Raw genomic sequence first — 24,729 nt, forward strand, 5'->3', positions numbered from 1 at the left:
TGAGTTGCTTGCTATCTTATTGAATTAAAGACTGGAACTTTTAAACATTGTATTTCTCGAAAAGCATAGCACAGGCATATCATAGTTTCTAAAATAATTAGTTGGAAGATAAATATCACATGATCTCACTCTTGTGGAATATAATAAACAATATAAACCGAATAGATCCTGAGACATAGAAGCATTGAACAGACATGGAAGTATCAAACCTTACCAGAGGTAAGTCAGGGAAGAGTTAGGGAAGGGAGTGAGCAAGAGATCAATCAAAGGGCTTGTAAGCATGCACATAAGCATAACCAATGGACACAGTCAGTAGTGGGGGGAGGGCCTGTGCTGGGGGACAGAAGCGGGCGGGGAGAGGTCAATGTGGGGGAAAAGGAGACATATGTAATACTTTCAACAATAAAGAATTTTAAACACACCAAATACACACAAAAAAATAATTAGTTGGTTCTATAATTAATTTAGAAGCAACTTTATAAAGTTTGGGTTTTTTAAGGAATGAGATTAACATTTTAGGGAAAATAAGTTGAATTTTATATGATATAATGGAAAAGGTAGGAATATTTTCTCATCAATTTAATGGTTAGCTTTAAAAGAATAGTAATTAACTTTTTAAATTTAAATTTTGGTCATCACATTGAGTTGTCATGCAACGGAATGGAAGTTTGGGGTAACTAAACCATTTCTTCTCTTGTGCCACTTTGTGAAATATTATTAAAAATCATAGTTGCTTGAATGTTGTCCCATGCACTGAAAGGTCATCAGTTCGTTCCCAGTCAGGGCATATTGCTCAGGTTGCAGGTCCAGTACCCGAGTCCTCATGCATACAGAAGGCAATCAAGTAATGTTTCTCTTTCACATCAATTTTTCTCTCCCTCTCCCTCTCCCTCTTTTCTCTCTCAAATCAATAAAAGCATATTGTTTTTAAAAATCACATGGTTTCAGCTGAAATAGACTGTGTAGTACTTTAAAGGTTACATATACTGTATATTTACAGTTTAAAAATAGTAATCTAATTAGTATGCACAGAGAAACTTCCCTTCTAACATGCTATTTGAAAAACAGTTTAAGACTTTTCAGGTTCCTTTAAAAGTTCTGGAGTGCCCAGCCCCTGTGGCTCAGGGCACATGCCTGGGTTTCAAGTTCGATCTCTAGTACGGAGTGAACAGGAGGCAGCTGATCAATGTTTCTCTCTTATGGATGTTTCTCTCTCTCTCTCTCTCTCTCTCTCTCTCTCTCTCTCTCTCTCTCTCTCTCTCTCTCCTCCCTCCCTCCCTCCCTCCCTCCCTCCCTCCCTCCCTCCCTCCCTCCCTTCCTCTGAAATCAATAAAAACATTAAAAAAAAAAAAAACTTATGTGGTGTTCTAGCCAGTTTGGCTCAGTGGATAGAGCATCAACCTGTGGACCAAAGGGTTCAATTCCGGTCAAGAGCACATGCCTGGATTGAGGGTTTAGTCCCTAGTGTAGGGAGAGCAGGAGGCAGCCAGTCAGTGATTCTCTTTCATCATTGATGTTTGTTTTTCTCTTTCTCCCTCTCCCTTTCTCTCTCTGAAATTTTTTAAAGTTCTGTGGTAAGACTGCTTATTAGGAAAAGATTTATTGGACTATTTAATATTACAAAATAAGGGGCTTCAAACACAGATGATACAGGTTACTTTTATTTGTTATGTTAAATATACACAGTATTCATTCTAAAATGTTAGAGTTTTCCTTAGTATTTAGCAAATAAAATATGGTACTAAAATCTTGACATCCAGGATACTTGTTGAAACATCTAATTGCCATACAACTGGCCAGTAACTCCTGATCACTGTTCACATTGTATTCTGAAATTATGCTCTAGGGAGTGTTGTTCACATAGAATATAATGTGGAAAGTATTTAAGAGTTGTGCAAGTAGCACGTATTAACGTAATGCCTTTAGCTCTGATAAGTCAATAAAGCAGTTTGAATATTGCTGACAGCTAGAATTCAAGATGCATTAAGGGATACTGGAAAGGGTAATTTTCTGACATCTTAGAGGTCTGGGTGCAGGAACCAAGTCACCAACTAACATCTAGCCTTCTCCATGGTACCATGAAGAACTTGATTAGATGTCTCTTTCATGGCTAATATTTAAAATATATATTTTATTGATTTTAAAAAGGAAGGGAAAGGGAGAGAGAAATAGAAACATCAATGATGAGAATCATTGGGGATCAAACCCGCAACCCGGGCATGTGCCCTTGACTGGAATTGCACCCGTGACCCTTCAGTCCACAGGCCTACACTCTATCCAGCTAGCGCAGGGTGATCTTACAGTTATTTTAATATTCTAGTTTCCATCTGGAGTCAAGATTTTTACCTAGACCGCTCCTTCTCCACCTATCCTATGGCTCATTTTTTCACTTCTTGGTGGGGCTAAACAGGCTACCCCATTTAAAATTGCACCTTGCCTTTCTTATCCCCCTTTACCAGCTTATCATTTTCTAACGTACTGAATATTTTACTTATTTTGTTTATTGTCTGTCTCCTCTTGCTATAAAGTAAGTTCCAAACAGGACAGGGATTTTTGTTATTTTAATTTATTGACTTATCTCCATTGTCTAGAACATTGTCAGGCATGTGTAGATGCTCAATCAACATTGGTTGAATGAATGAATGAATAAATGAACAGAATAGGAAGCAAAGTAGACATATTGTCCCTGATCTCATAAAGTTTACAATTTCTAGTTTGCTTTTTCCTAATGAAGTTATCCATATTTTTTTTTCTTTTGTTTGGTTTAAATATGTATAAATCAAAATATTTGTCAAATAATAAGCATTTAAACTTTAGAAAACACTTTCTATTTTTTTTATGTGTTTTTATTAATTTTAGAGCAAGGAAGGAAGAGGCAAGGGAGAGAAACATTGATGAGAGAGAAACATCAATCGGCTGCCTCCTGCATGCCCTCACTGGGGATCGAGCCTGAAACCTGGCATGTACCCTGACCAAGAATTGAACCAGCTACCTCTTGGTGCCTAGGTTGATGCCCAACCGTTGAACAATATTGACCAGACTAGAAAACACTATTTATTAAAAAGAATGCTATATTGTGTTGTGCTTTTAATCACATAAGAACTATAAAACATTAAAATAGAAAAACCATATGCCAGAAAAGGTGATGACATGACAAGTTTTTGAAAAATATTGTTAGGGAGGGATCCAAGATGGCAGCTTAGGTAAACACACCTAAACTGCTGCCATGCACAACAATTTCAAAACTACAACTAAAAAACAAAACGTCTAATAACCTTGCTGCAGCACAGCAGTTCTCCCATTATAGACACAGTGGGTCCTCACAGCCAATTGGCCTGGAGGTCAATTCCTTCCAGTGTACCAACAGCAATCAAGGCTTAACTAAACCCCAAGACTTTGCACTCAGCCCACAAAGGGGTGTACCGAGAGCAACCACCTCGGGTGATTGGGGAAGCTGAGCTACTGGCTCTATAGGTCACCTACCACACAAAGCCACTCCGTCAACACAGGGAGGCAACCAAAATGCAGAGACACAAGCCGAAACCAGTTTGGCTCAGTGGTAGAGCATCGGTCTGCGGACTGAAAGGTCCCGGGTTCGATTCCGGTCAGGGGCATGTACATTGGTTGCGGGCACATCCCCAGTAGGGGGTGTGCAAGAGGCAGCTGGTCGATGTTTCTCTCTCATCGATGTTTCTAGCTCTCTATCTCTCTTCCTTCCTCTCTGTAAAAAATCAATAAAATATATATTTTAAAAAAAAAACAAAAAAAAATGCAGAGACACAGAAGCATGTCATAAATGGGAGAGATGGAGGAAAGTAAACTGGACGACACAGAGTTCAGAATCACATTTATAAGGTTACTCAAGAATCTTCTAAAAACCGCTGAGAAACTTGAAGAGACCTTCAAGGACCTTAATGAGAATACAAAAAAAAAAAAAAAAAAATGGAAAAGGACCAGTTAGAAATTAAGCATACACTCTGAAATAAAGAATATACAGAAACTCAACTATAGATCAATGTACCCCAAGAGTGAAACCAAAGATCTGAAATATGAGGAAACAAAAAACACCCAACCAGAAAAACAGAAGGAAAAAAAGAATCCAAAAATATGAAGATAGTGTAAGGAGCCTCTAGGACAGCTTTAAGCTTACCAACATCCGGATTTTTGGGGTGCCAGAAGAAGAGAGAGAGTAGGATATTGAAGGCCTATTGAAAAAATAATGACAGAAAACTTTTCCTGCCTGGTGAAAGAAATAGACTTATAAGTTCAGGAAGCATACAGAACCCTAAACAAGAGGAATCCAAAGAGGACCACACCAAGTAACATCATAATTAAAATGCCAAGGGCAAAATACAAAGAGAGAATTTTGAAAGCAGCAAGAGAAAAACAGTTAGTTACCTACAAGGGAATACCCATATGACTGTGAGCTGATTTCTCAACAGAAACTATGCAGGCCAGAAGGGAGTGGCAAGAAATATTCAAAGTGATGAACAGCAAGAACCTACAACCAAGAATACTATACCCAGCAAAGCTATCATTCAGAATTCAAGGCCAGATAAAGAGCTTCACAGACAAGAAAAAGCTAAAGGAGTTCATCACCACCAAACCAGGATTACATGAAATGCTGAAGGGTATTCTTTAAGAAGAAGAAAAAGAAAAAGGTAAAGGTAAAAACTATGAACAATAAAAAGACATCAAATACATACCTTCCAACAAGTGAATCTAAAAGTCAAATGAATAAAAAATCTGAAGAACAGAATGGAGAGGTGAAAATAATAGAATCAGGGACATAGAAAGGGAGGGGACTGACAATTCTCAGGGGGAAGGGGGTCTAAGGGGTGAGAGGTATGGGGAGAGATTGGACAAAAATCTTACACCTATGAATGAAGACAGTGGTGGTGGGGGGGAGGGGGTAAGGACATGGGGTGGGGTCGGGGAATCAGGTGGAGGGGAGCTATGGGGGCGGGGAAGAAGAACACTTGTAATAATCTGAACAATAAAGATTTATTATATTAAAAAATACTGTTAGGTTACCTTGGATCTTAATTTATTGTTGTGCAGCAGTTAATTACAAAATGTTCTATTTCCTTGCAATGAAAAGTAAATTTTTTGGCTCACAGGTAGGATTCATAAGCCAAATGATTTTAACTCTCATTAGAGTTCTTTCCTTTATTGATTTCTGAGAGGAAGGGAGAGGGAGAGAGAGATAGAAACATCAATGATGAGAATCATTGATTGGCTGCCTCCTGTATGCCCCCCACTGGGATCAAGCCTGCAATCCAGGCTTGTGCCCTGACCAGGAACCAAACTGACTGCCTGGTTCTTAGAGCAGTGATCAACCACTGAGCCACACCGACCAGGTGGGTTCTTTATTTCTTTATCTTTTTGCAGACTACCATTAAGAAATATCCTAAATTCTATTTAAACCCCAAATTCTATGGCAGAAGTCAAATATGGAAGACTTTTGAACAAATATCCAGTGTTGAAGCAAACATAAACATAGGTAGATAGATACCATATAGATGCCAACTGAGGAAATATGACTAGACTTAGTCAATAAATAAATCTGTTAACATAATCTGCCATGTGCCAATTTAAATAATGAAAGCATTACTGCAGAAAGCTGTTTTGTTAAATGTCCTACAAGGCCTGTGTATTCTGTGCAAGCCTAAAACTTAATAATAATTATAATAAAAGGCTAATATGCAAATTGTCCCCTCAACTAAGAGTTCAACCAGGCATTCAACCAGGGGGTGGGGCTAGCCAGCCAATTGCCTGCAGTCCCTACCTCCCCAGCTGGCCCACCCCTGATCAGCCCCCCACTGCAATCAGGGGTGGGGGCAGCTAGCCAACCTCCTGTGTCGCCTCCCCCCTGCCGGTCCAAACCAATCAGCCCCAATCAGGGCGGCCAGCTGGACCCCACCCATGCATGAATTCATGCACCGAGCTTCTAGTCTTCTATAAAAGCCTAATATGCAGTGTCCCTTCGGGAGTTTAACCAATCAGGAGTTCGATTGCTCCTTATGATTTATGATGTTCACTGACCACCAGGGGGTGGTGCGGAACAAAGGCAGGCCCTGGTCAGCAGCTGGGGAAGGAAGGCCCTGGCTGGTAGCCAGCAGCCACTAGGGACCATACCTGTGCATGCATTTTGTGCACTGGGCTCTAGCTGGGAAATAATAAGACTGAACTTTCTGCCTCTTCACTTGTTTAGTTGAGGGAAGAGATATTTACTTGTACATGAAACTTTAATGGGACTGCTAATATATCTCCTCTATTTGTGACTGACACTTTTTTCTTTTTTCTGAGTATTTCCCATGATTTCATAATAAACACTTCTGTGATGGCTTTTATATTTTAAGAAATTAAGATAGCACTAGCCTGTGTGGCTCAGTTGGTGGGGCGTTGTCATGTACACCAAAAGGTGATGGGCTCATTTCCTGGTCAGGGCACATACTCAGGTTGCAGGTTTGATCCTTGATTGGGGCATGTGCGAGAGGCAGCCAATTGAAGTTTCTCTATCATACCTCTTCCTAAAATCAATTAAAAAAATTAGGTAGTTAAGGTTATAAAGCTTTGCTTTAGGGGCCATACTGTAAAAACCAAACTAAATACATTTTGAGTGTATATGAATTTTGAGTTCCTATTTGTTTACTTTGAAGAATTACTTTAGCTCATTATGGCCTTTTTGGATGTATTTCTTTGAAATGAAAAGTTTACCACATACAATTGCAAAGAAAATTAAGTTTCGTTGCCTCTCTGTTAAGTTTCATTTCACAGCTAGAATTTGTTAAAAGTGTGAAATATTGCCGAAACCGGTTTGGCTCAGTGGAAGAACGTCAGTCTGCAGACTGAAGGGTCCCAGGTTCGATTCCGGTCAAGGGCATGTACATTGGTTGCAGGCACATCCCCGGTGGAGGGGGGGGGGGGCGTGTAGGAGGCAGCTGGTCGATGATTCTCTCTCATTGATGTTTCTAACTGTCTATCCCTCTCCCTTCCTCTCTGTAAAATATTTTTTTTAAAAAGTGTGAAATATTGCCTTAGCCAGTTTGTCTCAGTGGATAGAGTGTCAGCCTGGGAACTGAAGGGTCCCAGGTTCAATTCCGGTCAACAGCACATGTCTGATTGCGAGATCGATCCCCAGTGGAGGGTGTGCAGGAGGCAGCCGATCAATGATTTTCTCTCATTGATGTTTTTATCTCTCTCTCCCTCTCCTTTTCTCTCTGAAATCAAGAAAAATTTTTTTAAATTAAGTAAGTAAAAGTGTGAAATGTTAGACTTTCAGAGAATTTTAAGGGGTTCTAGGAAAAGTAAAAATTTCTATGAAAATACACAAGGATAATTGGAATAAACTGAAGAATTTGTAGCGTTTTCCAGCAGAAAATATGAGTATCTGTAGGTTCTATTCTATACTTATTTTATAAAAGTAGGAGCTATTAACCTTAATGTTTTGTGTTTTCAACAGAGTAGTTGATTGTATGCTTGAAATACTAAATGGTTTAATTTTTCTTATGTCTCATGTTTCTTACTCTGTCACGAAATAGGAAATAAAAAGGCTGCTTGTCAAAAATTTAACTTAGATGTAAGATAAAAATCTGTATAGGTGCTTTTGCCTTTTGAATGGAGCCATTCCAATAAATCTAGTTGTAAAAATCTCTCTGAAGTGAACCCCCCCCCCCCACCACCACAAAAGTTTGTTATAAACCAGAAACACCTTTCTAAAGTAAAAAGAAGAAATAATCCCAATATGTATAATAAAATGGGAAATTTATAAGTAAAGTAGCATCTCTGTATTCGGGTTTTGTATAAGTGCTAGGCCTCTTGTGAATTTTAAATATATATATATATTAATTTTTCACAGAGAGGAAGGGAGAGGGATAGAGAGCTAGAAACATCGATGAGAGAGAAATATCCACCAGCTGCCTCCTGCACACCCCCTACTGGGGATGTGCCCACAACCAATGTACATGCCTTTGACCAGAATCGAACCTAGGACCCCTTAGTCCGCAGACTGACACGCTATCCACTGAGCCAAACTGGTTTCAGTCTTGTGAGTTTTAATCTTCACCTGTAAGTTCGATTTTACCTGAGAACTTGGAGTTTTGATCTCTTAATTAGTACTTCTCTGGTCTTTAGACTTTAGTTTCCCTTGGGTAATAGATAGGTTTCAGCAATAGGGTTATGTTTTGTTGTGTTTTTTTTTAAGAGAGAGAGAAGAAGGAAGAGAGAAAAAACATCAATCGGTTGCCTCCTGTATGCTCCCTGACTGGAGATCGAACCCAAAACCTAGGTATGTGTCCTAATCAGGTATTAAACCCACAACCTTTTGGTATACAGGACAATGCTCCAACCAACTGAGCCACCTGGTTAGGGTGGCAATAGGTTCATGCATCATAGTAAGACTCATGTTTTAGGCTATTCAACCTCAAAATTTCCATATATGTAAAAATTCTATTTGGACTTAAGAATGAACTAAAAAATGAAACTGAGATAGTACTAGGAGAACATAGCAGTGTATGGTGGGTTTTTTTTATTGTTGTTGTTTTTTAACTTTTATTGATTTCTGAGAGGAAGGGAGAGGGAGAAAGAAACATCAGTGATGAGAAAAAAATCATTGATCCACTGTGTCCTGTATGCTTCCCACTGGGGATCGAGCCTGGGTTCCTTGGTTGCAGGCTCCTCCCCAGCCTGGACCCTAGTCGAGGCACATGTGGGAGGCAACCAATCAATGTTTCTCTCTCACATCAATATTTCTCTCTTTCTCTCTTCCACTCTCTCTAAAAATCAATAGAAAAATATACTCAGGTGAAGATTTAAAGAATAATAAAAATTATAAAAAAGGGCAAAATTGGACTATATTTCCCCCAGCAATGTTTTTTCAATAACTACAAATTAAAATAACCCAAATGTCCGTCAGCTGGTATGTGGTATGTTCATCTGTTGTTGAATAAAAAGAAATGACTACTGGCCAGTGTTGATCAGTTGGTTAGAGATCAATCCATGCACCAAAGGATCACGGGTTTGATTCCCAGTCAGGGCACATACCCAGGTTGTGAGGAGGCAGCCAATCATTGATGTTTCAATCTTTCTCTCTAAAATAAATAAAAACATAATAAAATTTTTTTTAAACCAACACCTTTGGGAGCATTTGAGATCTTGCTTCCTAGCATGTCCTTAGTTTAGCTCAAACACATAAAATAAACTAAAAAACAACAACAAAACCCCAAACCAATCGCTTTATAAATTCTATTGTAAAGCAACCAAGTAAGCAATTCTGTTCTCTGTTCTGATATATTGCAGTGTTGGTTTCTTGGCCTTTATTTCATTTACTTTTAAAATATATTTTCATGGTTTCAGAGAGGAAGGGAGAGAGAAACATTAATGATGAGAAAATCATTGATCGGCTGCCGCCTACTGGGGATCGAGTCCACAACCTAGGCATGTGCCCTTGACTGGAATTGAACCTGGGACCTTCCAGTCCACAGGCTGACACTATATCCACCTAGCCAAACCAGCTAGGGCTATTTTATTTATTTTTATCCTCCCCTTAGGACATGCTTAGAGAGAGGAAAGGAGAGGAGAGAGAGAGTGAAAGATACTTCTGTGTAAGAGAGAAACATTGATTAGTTGCCTTCCGTAGTGCCCCCAATCAGGGATTGAACCTGCAACCCAGGTATGTGCCCTGACTGGGCACAATACGGTACCTAACCAACTGAACCACTCTGCTGGGGCTGTCATCCTTTATTTTTAAAAGTACATGGTGTATTGACTGATGAATCTTTTTTAAAAAAATATATATTTTATTGATTCTTTACAGAGAGGAAAGGAGAGGGATAGAGAGCTAGAAACATCCATGAGAGAGAAACATCGACCAGCTGCCTCCTGCACACCCTCTACTGGGGATGTGCCCTCAACCAAGGTACATGCCCTTGACCTGGGACCCCTCAGTCCACAGGCTGACACTCTATCCACTGAGCCAAACCAGTTTTGGCTAACTGATGAATCTTAAAGGGAAGGTGAGGGTGGGGAATAGGTGGAGAGAGATTAATCAGAGAGCTTATATTCATACTGGTGGCCCAGTGCACGGAATCGTACACATTGAAAGGGAATTAATCAGAAGGTGGCCATTGGAGCAGGACTGAGCAAGACAGGCTGGACACGCCCTGAAGCCAACCTCCCAGCCTGCCACACTTGGGGCGGCACTGGGGCTTAAGGGCATCTGCGGTCACTGGTCACTGCAGGTGGCAGTAAACCAGATTCGGGCCCGACAGTACCCCAGCAACAGCATAACCTGTGGCCAAAGATGGAATCACACAGCCCTGTGAGGAAACGGGCTCTCTCCTCTCTGGTTCCGGGATGTGTCACCTGAGAACAGCAGCTGCCAAGTCATCAACTCAGCAGCTGCTGCGTTGAGCGTCTGCCCCCTGGTTATACCTACCGGACTGTCAGACAGTCACTTAGTCTTCTATATATATAGATATTCATAGCCCAATGGACACAGACAATAGTGTGGGAAAGGCGGGTGGGGAAGGAAGTTGGGGTGGGGGGCAGGTGGAGGAGGTCAATAGAAAAAAAGGGGGGACTTCTGAAATACTTACAATAAAAATTTTAAGAAGTAGATGATCTATCAGTTCATGATGTGGTCAGTGAGGTAAATGAGTATGTTGGTACCACAGTAAACCTTATATCACACTTTAATTCCTTTTGTCTGAGTTTCTTAAAAAAAAAATTGTCCCTATTCATCTCCTAGCTTCACCCATAATTTGGCACACTGTTTACAGAAATCACTGCTTTTATTTTTCTTTGTATTGTGGAAAATATCAGACTTAAAAAATGGACTCTCATGGACTTCAACACCTAGCTATCATAATTAGCAACTTGGCTTCTCTCTCTCTCTCTCTCTTTTTAAAAAAAAATATATTTTATTGATTTTTTACAGAGAGGAAGAGAGAGGGATAGAGAGTTAGAAACATCAATGAGAGAGAATCAGCTGCCTCTTGCACACCCCCTACTGGGGATGTGCCCGCAACCAAGGTACATGCCCTTGACCGGAATCGAACCCGGAACTTTTCAGTTCGCAGGTCGACGCTCTATCCACTGAGCCAAACCGGTCTCGGCAGCAACTTGGCTTTTCTTGAAGGAAATCCTAGACAGCATATAAACCTATCAAAAACCATTTCTGTATATATATCTTAAATGATAAGGACTAAAAATAAATAAATAAATAAAAATCACAAATCTATTATTATACCTTGAAAGCTTAAAATAATTCCTTAATATAACTAAATATCTAGCTGAAGCCGGTTTGGCTCAGTGGTAGAGCGTCAGTCTGCGGACTGAAGGGTCCCAGGTTCGATTCCGGTCAAGGGATGTACCTTGGTTGCGGGCACATCCCTGGTAGGGGGTGTGCAAGAGGCAGCTGGTCAATGTTTCTCATGGACGTTTCTAGTTCTCTATCTCCCTTTCTCTCTGTTAAAAATCAATAAAATATATTTAAAAAATATATATAACTATATATCTAGTGAGTCTTAATATTTTCCCAGGTATTTTTAAAGTTGGTTTGTTCAAATCAGGATCCAAATATGGTTCACACATTGCATTTAAGTCTTTTATTTCTCTTTTAATATGTAACTTCCCCTCCAATGCTCTCCTTTTTTTTTTTTTTTTTAACAGATAAGGGTTGTTTGCAATAGATTTTCTCATATTTTGTATTTTACTAACTTTCTTCCTGTGCTGTAATTAACACCTTTCTATGTTCCTCAATGTCCTATAAACTGGTTATTAAATCTAGAGATTCCATCAAGTTCAGATTTACTTTTCATTTTTGGTAAGAACGCTTTGTAAAAATTAACAGAATGCTTTGTAGCCCTAGTTAGTGTGTCAGTGTGGCTCAGTTGGTTGGACATGGTCCTGTGCATTGAAAAAGTTGCAGGTTAGATTCGTAATCAGGGCCCATGCACAGGTTTCAGGTTTGATCTCCAGTAGGGGGTGTGCAGGAGGCAGCTGATAAATGTTTCCCTTTCACATAAATGTTTCTCTCTTCTCCTTTCCTCTCTCTCTCTCTCTCTAAAAAAAATCAATTTAAAAATAGTTGTTAAAAATGCTTCATAGGTGGTAGTATACTTCCATCAGGAGGCACATTAATATCTATATATCTCTTACCTTATTATAGTGGCAATTGATTATTACCTAGATTAATGTTTTCATATGGGATTTGCAAAACGATACTGCAACTATATAATTTTTAAATTTTAGCTAGACTATTTCATTAGGGATCAATTTTCACCAACTATCAAAAGCTAAATTATATATAGGAATGCAGGTAAAATGCTCAATTCACTAGTTTCTGAATAATGAATTGGTTCTCTAGTTTCTTTCAAAAAGGGGTCAATTAGTTTTTTAATAAGTACTATTATGAACTTATGAATTTAAACATTTTGCTTGTTTAAATTCACATGTTATTTTTCTTGATGCTCAAATGATCTCATTTTAGTTAGTGGGAGCTTCTTGAGGTTAGCTCCTAAATCCTTTGGGCACAACTCCAAAAGCTTTATTATTACTAGAGGCCCAGTGCACAAGATTTCGTGCATTGGGGATCCCTCAGCCCGGCCTGTGCCCTCTCGCAGTCTGGGACTCCTTGAGGGATGTCCACCTGCTGGCATAGGCCCACTCCCTGTGGGCCTATGCCAGCAGGTGGACACCCCTCTCGCAGTCCAGGACCCTTTGCTCTTTACTGTCCGCCTGTAGTGGAGGCGGGAGAGGCTCCCACCACCACTGCTGTGCTCGCCAGTGAGCACAGCTTCTAGCGGAGCAGGGCTTCCCCTGTGGGAGTGCACTGACCACACTGCTCCTGTGTTGAATATCTGCCCCCTGGTGGTCAGTGCATGTCATAGCGACCAGTTGTTTCTGCTGTTTGGTTGATTTGCATATTAGCCTTTTATTATATAGGATAGTTGGTTTGTTCAAATCAGAATGATAGCTTTATTACTTTCTGGTATAAGTTTTGTACATTTCCTGCTTCATACCAGGAGTCAACTTTTCTAAAGAGCCCTGCTTCCTTTTAGTGGGAAATGGTATTTAGGATACATAATCTGGGTGCGATAAGTGAAATAACACCTCTTTTTCCTTTTAAACAGCAACAAATATTGTCTGATGCAGTTCCTATGGGTCAGAATTTTGGGGCAATTTACTTGCATGGTAGTGACTATGTATATGTGCTAGTTGATGTTGGCATTGGCGACTGATTTCAGTTCCTCACCATGTGGACCTCTTCTTAGGGCTGCCTGGGTGTCTTCATGACCTGGTGGTTGACTTGTCCCAGAACCAGTGATCCAGGACAGCCAGTGGCATTTCTCTACTAGACAATATAGGGTAATTTAATGCTCTGGCTCTGGACCCAGACTACCTGGTGCTGATAGCTAGCTATGTAAATTAACTAAGTTACTTAACTCTTTGTGCCGTACTTTTTCTGTAGCTATAACACTGAGATAATGATAATGGTCCTGTATAATATAGGGTCTTTGAAAGAGAAATTAGAACAGTCTCTGATACTTGGTGAGTACCCATGGTAAATGCTCAGCCTGCTGCTGCTGTTATTACAACTCCTGGGACAAACTAAAGACCTGAAACCTAGTCAGTAACTTGCCTTTGACAAAAATCTTCTCTCTTCCTGTTTGCCCAAAATTGCCATGAGAGAAAAACTTTTTACAGATTTCTGATATTCTTGCTTTGTTAGAAGATTAAGGTTTAGAGAACTGATTGTGTGGATGATCTTTCATTCTTAATCTGTGTTCATGAAGATTTTAGTGCAGGGTGTGTGTTCATGTAATGTGGCTCAGGAAACAGCCAAACCTCCCTTTGCCCTCCTTTTATTAAAGGTCTGTGTGATTTATGTTTTAAATCCTCATCCAAGGATACATTTCCTACTGATGATGATGATGATGATGAGAGAAGGAGAGAGAGGAAGAGAGAGAGAAAGAGAGAGAGGGAGGGAGGGAGGGAGGGAGGGAGGGAGAGAAACGTCCACCAGTAACATCGGTTGCCTCCCATATGTGCCTGCAACCTACTAGTAGGTATGGTCCCTGACTGGGAATTAAACACATAATCTTTGGTGCACAGGATGACGCTCCAACTGACCAAGCTACCAGGCCAGAAACACTTGTCTCCTTTAAAAAAACGAAAAACATACATATATATATATATATATATATATTTTGTTGGGTTGTTTTTTATTTGGTTTTTTGTTTGTTTGTTTGTTTGTTTTTATTGATTTGAGAGAGGAAGGAAGAGGGAGAGAGAGATAGTAACATCAATGAGAGAGAACCACTGATTGGCTGCTTCCTGCACTATCCCTGCTGGGGATTGAGCTCACAACCAGGCATGTGTCCTTGACCGGAATTAAACCCAGGACCCTTCAGTTCACAGTCTGATGCTCTATCCACTAAGCCAAACCAGCCAGGGCCTTGATCTCTTTTTTTAAAAAAACTTCTATTTTAAAGTATAAATTCAGCCGAGACCAGTTTGGCTCAGTGGATAAAGTGTCGGCCTGCGGACTGAAAGGTCCCGGGTTCGATTCTGGGCAAGGGCATGTACCTTGGTTGCGGGCACATTCCCAGTAGGGGGTGTGCAAGAGGCAGCTGATCGATGATTCTCTCTCATCGATGTTTCTAACTCTCTATCCCTCTCTCTTCCTCTCTGTGAAAAATCAATAAAATATATATTAAAATAAATAAATAAATAAAGTATAAATTCATAGAAACTTACCAAAAAAAGAAAAAGAAAAAGGTACAGGGAGATCCAGTGGACCCAATGGTAATATCTTGTGTAGCTAAGTATAGTCTCAGTTTTCAATGATCAATTTTTACTTAGCAGAAATTGAGCAGCTATTATATGTTAGGTATTTGGGGGTATAAGTGATTAAACTCTGACCTTGAGCAGTTCAGTCCTTCTCTCTGGGTTCTCATTGTTACATTTTTAAAAGTGTTTTGTGTGGTTTTTTTCTTTGCTCTTCATTTTTGACTTGCATTAGCAGTTTAAACATTGTTATTAACATTCCTGTTTGTCTTGTTTTAAAACAATTTTTGCACTATGTCCCCATTTTTCATTTTATAATCTTTACAGCATCAGAACCACTTTGTCTGCATTGTCTTATTTTAATCCTGTGCCGGTTTTGCAGTGCTAACAAGTCTAGATCTGAGAGGCAGCTTGTGAATCATTTGCATACATTTCTGTTTATATTCCCCAAATTAATTCACAACTTTTCATTTTTCATCTAATTACATGTTCAGAGTGGTTGTTAATAATTCATTTTAAGAAGGAATTTTGTCATGTAGGATTTAAAAACTGGCCTAAAGAGCAGAAGCTGTTAAACAATAGCAGAAACCAGACAATATGTAGGACTTTAAATAGTAATTGTTAAACATTTGAATGTTCCCCAAAATGAGTCTGCCTCTATGTATGTTTCTACATATTATCCCACTAGGGACTTGCAGAGATAGGTTTTGCACAATATCCTTGCTGTTATTGTCAGCCATAAACAAATTACACGTATTTAACAAGTTAATGTCAGATTGGCCAGGAGCCACTGGGAGGTGTGTACTTAGTGACATCAGCTGGCAAAGAGCCCTAGTAACAGGGAGGGTTGGAAGAGTAGGAGGGAGAGAGAGAGAGAGAGAGAGAGAGAGAGAGAGAGAGAGAGAGAGAGAGAGAGACTGACTGTATCTGGGGATTCTGGCAAGGTGAAGAGCTGGTCTGTTTGGCAGGACCTTCCCATCTGGGATCCATCTGTGTTTCCCTGGAATGGGACAGGCAGCTCTAGTCAGTGAGAAAGCGCAGATGTGAGAGAGCTGACACATGTCCAGCTAATGGAAAAAGGAGGAAGGCTGGTTTCGGATTGGGCTTTGAAGATTAGGAGGAGAAAAAGAGGGGATTTTTAATATCTATTTCAAATAAATTCGGTATATTAAGAATCCGGATTGTTATAATTGGGCATTTGGGTAAGTATATCTTAATTTAATTTTGGGGGTTAACGTGGGCAATTCTCTGCCTTTCAAAGCTTTTCATTTATTTCAAATTATGATGATATGCATGTTTTTTGATATTTGATAATTCATAGTTCAGTTATTGTGTTGTTTTGCTGCTTCATTTTGTTCCTATTTCTGTATCATTTTTCATTTGCCACTCTTATTTGAAAGCCATGTTTTTGTTAATGAACACTTGAATCATATGTAATGTATGAATTGTATGGTTAGGGAAGTAGTCCTACAAATATTTCTTTAAGTAATCCATACCAAGTCTTTCTGTGATGTTTTGATGGAAATTTTTTCCGTAAGTATGCAAAATACGGATAGGCAGTGTTAAAATGATGGCTTATAAAAGACTCTTATTGTTAGATTTTATTTCAATGTTCAGGCGAATAACAACTAAAAGATGTCACAGTAAAACTAACAGTATTTTTTAAATTTTAATGTACTTAGCTTTTTCCCCCATTACATTTTACCCCTATGCTGTTTTCTTTTATTCCCACAAAATAAACAAGTAACATCAACAAATCTGACTTGAATGGTGAGTTTAGAGTAGTTTTGTCATGCAGTAAATTCACATGCACATAGCTAGTGTGTTCTTTGTTTGTGATGCATAATTTAGCCTTTTGCTATTTCCATACATTGTATTCGTGTTTGCAGGCCTCCATATCCAGACAACTATGAGAAGAGCTTGGGTTTGGGAGCTACATATGCTGTACAGCCATTATTTACTAGTTCTCTGATCTCAAGCAAGCTATTCGTTCTCTTTGAGTCTCTATTTTGTACTATGCTTGCCTCATGTCATTATTGGGGGAAATTGGTCTGGCACATAGAAGGCATACAAATTAGTTTAAGAAGTTTCTAGATATTCATTATTCTGCTATGATTGGTTCCTTAGCCATTTGCATTTTTAACTTCAAACCTGGTTTAAGAATGGGTCTTGACTATATAACTTTAATTTTCAGGGTACTTTCTCTTAATGTATGTTGTTAAACCTCACTATGGTAAGAAATTATTTGGAAAGCATTCTAAGTATTCTAATGCAAATCAGCCTCTTATATTATGTCACAACTTCAAAAAGTCAACAAACAAGAATGTGGTACTGGATTATACTGGTTTTTGACAAATACTTTTTAAATAGTAATTTTTGCATTGAAAATTTTACTAGTTTTTAACTAGGAACTTTAAAAAATACTTTTATTCCTTAGAGCTTTCCAATCTCTTATGTTAGCTGGAGGGGATTACAATACTATTTTTTTTTAAACTTTCTAGTCAGATTTATTGAGGTGGGGGACACTTTTTATTTTACTTTATTTTTTTAATTAAAAAAAATATTTTATTGATTTTTTTTTTTTTTTTTTTTTTTTTTCAGAGAGGAAAAGAGAGGGATAGAAAGTTAGAAACATCAATGAGAGAGAAACATCAATCAGATGCCTCCTGCACACCCCCTACTGGGGATGTGCCTGCAACCTGGAACCCTTGATCCTCAGGCTAACACTCTAGCCACTGAACCAAACCAGCCAGGGCTGGGGGACACTTTTTAAATGAAGCTTTTAATAAGTATTCTCTTATCCAAATTGACCAACTGACTTCATAAGAATTTTCAAGTTTGTGTTTTGATAGGTGCAATAAGCATCTTTGGGGGCTTGTCTGAATATTTGAGAAGATATAGTGCTTATACTGAATTTATATGATAATCTTTCAGTAAGCAAGTAATTTTCATTGTACTTGAGGATACATTCTCATATATAGTGTTTAAAGAAAAGGACTTAATGCTAAAGTATAATGTAATTGGGGTCTGCTGTGAAGGGTCTAAAAAGGGATTTGCATACTGCTGTTCCTCCATTCTAGGAACACTTTTGGTGCTAGAACTTCAAGAAGCATAAAAAATGATAAACTATGCATTATAGGATGTGAAGATCCAATGAATGCAAATACAAATAGTTGATAAAAAGTCCTACTAGGGCCTTAACCGGTTTGGCTCAGTGACTAGAGCGTCGGCCTGCAGACTGAAGGGTCCCAGGTTCAGTTCCAGTCAAGGGCATGTACCTTGGTTGCGGGCACATCTCCAATAGAGGCAACTGATCAATGTTTCTCTCTCATCAATGTTTCTAACTCTCTATCCCTCTTCCTCTCTGTAAAAAATCAATAGAATTTATTTTTAAAAATATTTTTAAAAAGTAAATATTAAAAAAAGTAAGTCCTACCTAGGACCACACAGTTCAGGAGAGTAGTTGCTTGTTACTAAGGTAATAACCAAGGTTTCTTTGAGTTGAACACTGGAGAAAATCATAGTACTTTCTGAAGACAATGAAAGTGATTGGAGAAGCTTTACTACTATGAAAAGAGGAAACCTAAATTGGCTTCAGTGACTGACCCAATCAAGGATTTTTTTCATAACAAGGAGGCCATGTTGGACTGAAGGTATATAGTGCAATAATGTCAAAGTGGAGAATAAGGATACTGACATTTAAATCGCATCTTTGGAACATCAAGAAAGAATGCTTTGGAGTTTGAATGAACATTTTATATACCAAATCAGAAGAGTTCAAGTGGATCTGAAAGATTGGTTGGTATATTAAGGCCACTCAATGTCAGAAGTGTTCATAAGTTCCCAGTGATGATCTATGGGAAATATTAGGTTTGAAAGGGATCTTAAGGATAATTTAGTCAAATGCATTCTTTTCAAGATAAGAAAAATTAAGGGAATGGAAATGGAGTAGTATAGTCTGCTGGCCCAGAGTTTATACCTTAATAGATGGCTGAGCTTGGACTTGAATTGTCTTCTGTGTATCCAGGACATTTTACTTTACAAACATTTTTTGATTACATGTGTGTGATAATATGGTAAGGGATTAAAAAAAAAGTCAGAGAAGATAAAATATACATGAACACACAAAAGTGGAAATTACTGCCAATTTAGGGAGTTAGAACTATTTTGGAAGAGGTAGCATTTAAGAAAGCATAGTGCGTGGATGGAAAGATTCACTTTTCACCAAACTCCCCCAGTGCTTTAAATCAGACTTTTTCAAATGCCTAGCTACACAATGTTAATTTCTACTGTGTTTTCAATTATACCTAGCTATTGTTGCTATCTTTCCAAATCCAAGGTAATTGTTTCTGAGATACATATCTATATAGATGTACATATCCCGATAGCCCCTTTTTAAAACTTGTGATTTATACCAGGTAGTTTCAATATTTTATTTTTTTGTTAATCCTCACCTGAGGATATTTTTCCATTGATTTTTAGAGAGAGTGGAAGGGAGGAGGAGGAGACAGAGAGAAACACCAATGTGTCTCCCTCACATTGATTGGTTGCCTCCTGAATGTGAATGTGCCCCCAAGGAGCAGGGATCGAGCCTGCAGCCAAGCTATGTGCCCTTGACTGGAATCAAACCCAAGACCCTTCAGTCCACAAGCTGATGCTCTATCCACTGAGCCAAACCGGCTAGGGCGGTAGATCTTAATTTTAAAAGGTTTCTACTATGATGGACTATGTGGGATATTTAATTTTTCCCTCCAAGTTCAAGTCAGTAAATATAAGAATGAGTTGTGGCTATAACTTGAAAAACAACTCACTATAACTGGTTTTTGTATTTTCACTGGTTGATGGGCTTTCCAAACAGCATTTAACTTTCGTTTTTTGTTAATCCTCACTCAAGGATATATTTTCCATTAATTTTTAGAGAGAGTGGAAGGGAAGGAGGGTGAGAGAGAGAAAGAGAGAGAGAGAGACATCGGTGTGAGAGCGGCACATCAATTGGTTGCCTCCCCCTATAATACCCTGTTCAAGTTAGAGATGGAAACTGCAACCCAGGTACATACCCTTGACCAGGAGTCGAACCTGTGACCCTTTGGTGCAAGGACCATTGCTCTTTCCACTGAGTTATACCAGCCAGGGCTAAACAATAGTTAACTTTTAAGTCCTATGTGGCATCACATTTATTCTGGGACATTTTAATGCCATGGATTCACTTTTTTTTTTAAAGCATACCCAAACCAATCCTGAAGCAGCTTGTTAAAGATGTCTGGCAAGGTGGAGTGCAATTCTGCATAAAACACACCCACATGCACACACACACACAGGTACACACACCCCTGCAGTTGCTTCACATAGTTGGAGTTCTGAAGTAAATACAATGTTTTCATTTGGTTATAGTCAGAGGAAAGACAGTAAAAAGACTAGGCTTTGGCACTAGGGTATGTAACCATGAACTGATGTAACCTTCTTTTCTCTAAGCCCAAATTTTCTCACCTGTAAAACGGGAGTAAAAAATAGCTGTTTCTGTGATTTCTAATGATTTAGAAAGTAATAAGCATGATACTTGCATGAATATTCAATAAGATTTATCTTTTCATATGATTTTTCTTAGCCCTCCCTAAACATCGAAGTCACGTGTGTTTTTTACAGATTTTCAATAAATCACTCCTCAGACTGACAGGGAACCAACCTTGCTTCCTTAACTAATTCCTAGTCATTGGAGAAGGGTTTGTATAGAGAATGTAGCATCCTTGAAAACTCAGACCTGTTGCTGTGTAGCAAGCTGTTAGTGTTTGGGGACCTTCATTACTTATCCTGCTGGAAGAGCTGGGGGCTGGGCCGCTTTGTGGGTGACAGATGTGCCCTGTGCTGCCTGCAGGCGCGTGCCGGCTCTCTCCCTCTGCTCCCAGCACCAGGTGCAGCCATTGTTCTGGCTGGTCTGTCTTCATCCGGCCTCGTCTGTTGCTCTGCGCTTTCTAGCTCATTGTTTCTGTAGGAAATTAGCATTAAAAACCCATCTGAAACCCCCATGTCCCTCAACTGCAGGTGACTGTTATTGGCCCCAGCTGCCACCCTTGCGCTTGATTACTTCCATATGGGTCTCTGCAAAGAAGTAGTAGCGATTTATTGATTTCCACCACAACCCCCACCTCTATTACTCAAACTATAATACCCTGAAATCTATTAGACCCCCAATAGGCTGTATAGCTCAGTTGGCACTACAACTGTGATGAACGTTTTACAAGCAAAACTAATTACACCCTCTTCCTCCCCCTTTGCCACCTTCTACCTAAATATTAAATGTAAAAAAACAACACCACCAGAGTGTCATAATGGAATAGTAAATCTTTCAGATGTCTGGAGATGAATCTTTCTTAGTAAAGCTTTTAGACTTTGGATGGGCTTTTATGGAAAATTTTAGTCACTGCTTTAAATATTTTATACCACACCCATAACATTCAAGCAAATCATGACCCAGAGGGCCCCTAGGGTGGGGGTGGGGAACACAACATTTTTGGTCATTTGCTTTTCTGTTTATTAAATTTAATCCGATGGGCAATTGTTAGAAAAGGGCCTTATTTAAAATGATAATATATTTTGTGGGAAGACTATATGCAATTAGAATTAGTTAAGTCCTTTAATTTTGCATTATTGTGTTATTTGTGCAAATTGTTGTTCCAGTTTATTTATTGGGGTAAATACCATAACTAGGAGTTTGGTGTCCTAGACTTTTTTTTCCTTCCTTCAACAGTAAACAAATTAAGTGTTCTATTTTGGTTATTGGTCTAAATCAAGGTTGTGACCTCAAACAGGTTACCAGGCTTAAAAACCAAATTGAAATAGTTATTGGTTACTAGTTAGTTGTATTGTGAACTTGACAAAGTCTTATCCCTAGCCATCAAGAGTATCTGATTCTAGGAGCCTTTGTGAGTAAATAGTCCAGAAAATCAAGGTGGAGATAATTAAGATTTTTTTGACTGCTGAGTATTAGCTGTGTAAACCAGTTTTAAGTCTTGAGCTTACAACATTTCAAATAAAGCTATTTAAGTTAACCAATTTTAGTATTTTGAACTTAGCTACATGGTACTTATATCACAAGTAATTATGGAACAGAATGCCATTTCTGTTGGAAATGTCCTTTGCCTGTCTTTCTTTTCTTTCTTTTTCTTTCTCTTCTGGAATTTGGAATTTTAAAAGGTCCTAGATTTTGAAAAGCTCATGATAGCCACATTTTACATCATCTCTCAGATGTAGGCAAGCCTCCAGGTAAAGCCATATGGTTACATTAATTTTTTATCTTTTACTTATTTTTACTTACAGATGTCCCCTCGTGTGATTACATTTAAACAGGTAGGAGTTGTGCTGAAACCGGTTTGGCTCAATGGATGGAGCGTCGGCCTGCGGACTGAAGGGTCCCGGGTTCGATTCCGGTCAAGGGCATGTACCTTGGTTGCGGGCATATCCCCAGTGGGGGGTGTGCAAGAGGCAGCTGATCGATGATTCTCTCTCATCGATGTTTCTGACTCTCTATCCCTCTCTCTTCCTCTCTCTAGAAGGATCAATAAAATATATTAAAAATAAATAAATAAATAAATAAAATAAAACAGGTAGGAGTTGTAATTTCTGAAGAGTCTTTTGTGAGCTTTCTAATTTGCTACCTCATTTAAGCAGTGGAGAAATGGAAATTTAGGTCAGGAAAGGGGAGAGTTAAAATTTAAAACTGAGTTTTCTGATTAAAAATTAAGTGTGCTTTCATTTGAAGTTTGGGGCGAGTGAAAGTTGGGACTGATTGTAAGCATGATATGGCTATAGATATTATCTTGAGGTGTGCATACCTGTGTTTTTAGTTTTTCTTTTTGGTGTTCATAAAGTACTGGGTTTCCTTTAGTGGCCTGTCTGACAGATATGCTTATTTTATCACTAGAGGCTCAGTCCATGAAATTTGTGCATGGGTAGGGTACCTAGCGGCTGCCAGCTACTGGCTGGGGCCTTCCTTCATTCTGCATCATCCCCTGGTGTTCAGCGCATGTCATAGCAAGCGATTGAACTCCCAGTTGGTAGAACTCCTGAGGGAACACTTTGCGCATTAGGCTTTTATATACTTAGATGCTAGGCACTGTGGCAACAAAATTGAATAGGAAAAGGAGTTTGCAATCTAGCATGAGACATTTTCTGTTCAGCCCCATGAATGGCATGAGATAAATTGTCTCTTACCAATTCAGAGCCTAACAGTAGCTTTTTTGGTTGTTTTAATGGGAATGGCAAAGCATTCTTCTGTTGGCCTGAATAGGGAAACATGGCAAATGACTAGGTGTGCTTTGTTTGCCCAAATAACAGTTATGGTAGAGATTCTTCAACAGGGCTGGGCCTAGAGTGAGGCAAATGAGGTACCTAGGTGAAAAATTTGAGGCACCCATTGCCCAGGTCAGCCCTGCACTTAAATTTGGGCCCCAGGCATCTCACTTGCCTCATGCTTATCTGAGCCCTACTCTTTAATGTCTAAAGTAGGAGTAGGATTGCAAGCTCGATGAAATTGATCTAGAAATTTTATTTTCCATCTTTATTTTGGAGAGTGAATAAAGTTAAAGTGTTTCCTTGTGTTTCTAGCCAAGGAAACCATATCTAGCACCTGCTGTTTTAGAAGTGGAGGGGGAGGGCCCAGGAGAATCAGTGGATTTGTCTTGGGAATTTTGTGTTTTGGGAGTCAATTTCAAATGCTATATAGTACATATATTTGAAGGTCCCTCAACTTTCTTGGTTTCTTCTTAATGTGCCACTTTATTTTCTTGACATTCTAGACAAATCATTATATACACTGTCCTAGACAAATGAAAATAGTGCATGACTTTCAAGATAGACATTAGGGGATATTCCATACTCTACTTTTTCGGGTCTTTAAGAGAAGATTGCTTAAATACCTTTTAAGTGCATTCTGTAATTTCATCTTCTTGTGTCTTAAACCACATCTATATGCTGATAACTACCAAATTTAGAATAACAAATACTCCCCTGGCCTGGTGGCTCGGTTGGTTGGAGCATCATCCTGTGCACCAAAAGGTTGTAGATTGGATTCCCAGTCAGGACATTTACTTAGGTTGCAGGTTCAGTCCACAGTTGGGGCCTGCAAGTCAACCAATCAGTGTTTTTCTCTCACATCCATGTTTCTCTTTTTCTCTCTAAAAATAAAAAACAAACAGCCCTATTTGGTTTGGCTCAGTGGACAGAGTGTCGGCCTGTGGACTGAAGGGTCCCGTGTCAATTCCAGTCAAAGGGTATGGCACGTATCTTGATTACAGGCTCAATGGTTCACATTGATGTTTCTCTCTGTCTTTACCCCACCCTTCCATTTTCTCATAATTAATGGGAAAATATCCTCAGGTGAGGATTAACCAATAAATAAATAAAAAATATTTTTAAAAACCTATCTTTTGGTAAGGATTTTAAAAGAGAGAGAGAAATATTCTCTTTTAAAAAGAGTAGCAAATATTGTACTTGAATTTTCTTTGAATTCTATTTAAAAATATTTTATTTGGTAACTTTGGTCTATAAACAGTGATTATTTCTATAATTGGAATTAACGAGTATCATTTTTAGGTTATTTTTTCTTTTCTTTCTTCCCATGGAGATTGAAAAGTGTTTTCTATATTTCTCCTTGTCTGGATATTGTATTTACCTTATTTGGATGTTCCTGTGTGTGTGTGTGTGTGTGTGTGTGTATTTTTAAATTGATTTCGGAGAGGAAGGAAGAGGGAGAGATAGAAACATCATTGATGAGAAAGAATCATTGATTGGCTGCTTCCTGCATGCCCCACACTGGGGATCGAACTTAAAACCTGGGCATGTTCCCTAACCAGGAATCGAACCATGACCTCCTGGTTCATAGGTCAACATTCAACCACTGAGCCACACCTGCCAGCTCTTAGCTTTTCTTTTGTACTTTTT

The 24,729-nt window shown here is 38.9% G+C and overlaps 1 protein-coding gene across 8 annotated transcripts in view; it reads left to right on the forward strand.

The window, feature by feature from the left end:
* Window positions 1-24,729, forward strand: part of CBFA2T2 (CBFA2/RUNX1 partner transcriptional co-repressor 2) — a 133,923-nt gene that overhangs the window by 36,874 nt on the left and 72,320 nt on the right. The window contains exon 1 of one of the 8 annotated variants that reach the window (XM_084888561.1): window positions 133-219. The exons of 6 other annotated variants lie outside the window; for them this stretch is intronic. In XM_084888561.1, the coding sequence (XP_084744687.1) occupies window positions 195-219 (25 nt within the window). In that variant the 5' untranslated portion in view covers window positions 133-194. Of the gene's footprint in view, window positions 1-132; window positions 220-15,736; window positions 15,996-24,729 lie in introns of those variants that run through there. One more of the 8 variants, XM_084888562.1, reaches the window with a different exon arrangement.

The sequence above is a fragment of the Pipistrellus hanaki genome, assembly GCF_964339955.1.
Source record: "Pipistrellus hanaki genome assembly, chromosome: 6".
Taxonomy (NCBI): domain Eukaryota; kingdom Metazoa; phylum Chordata; class Mammalia; order Chiroptera; family Vespertilionidae; genus Pipistrellus; species Pipistrellus hanaki.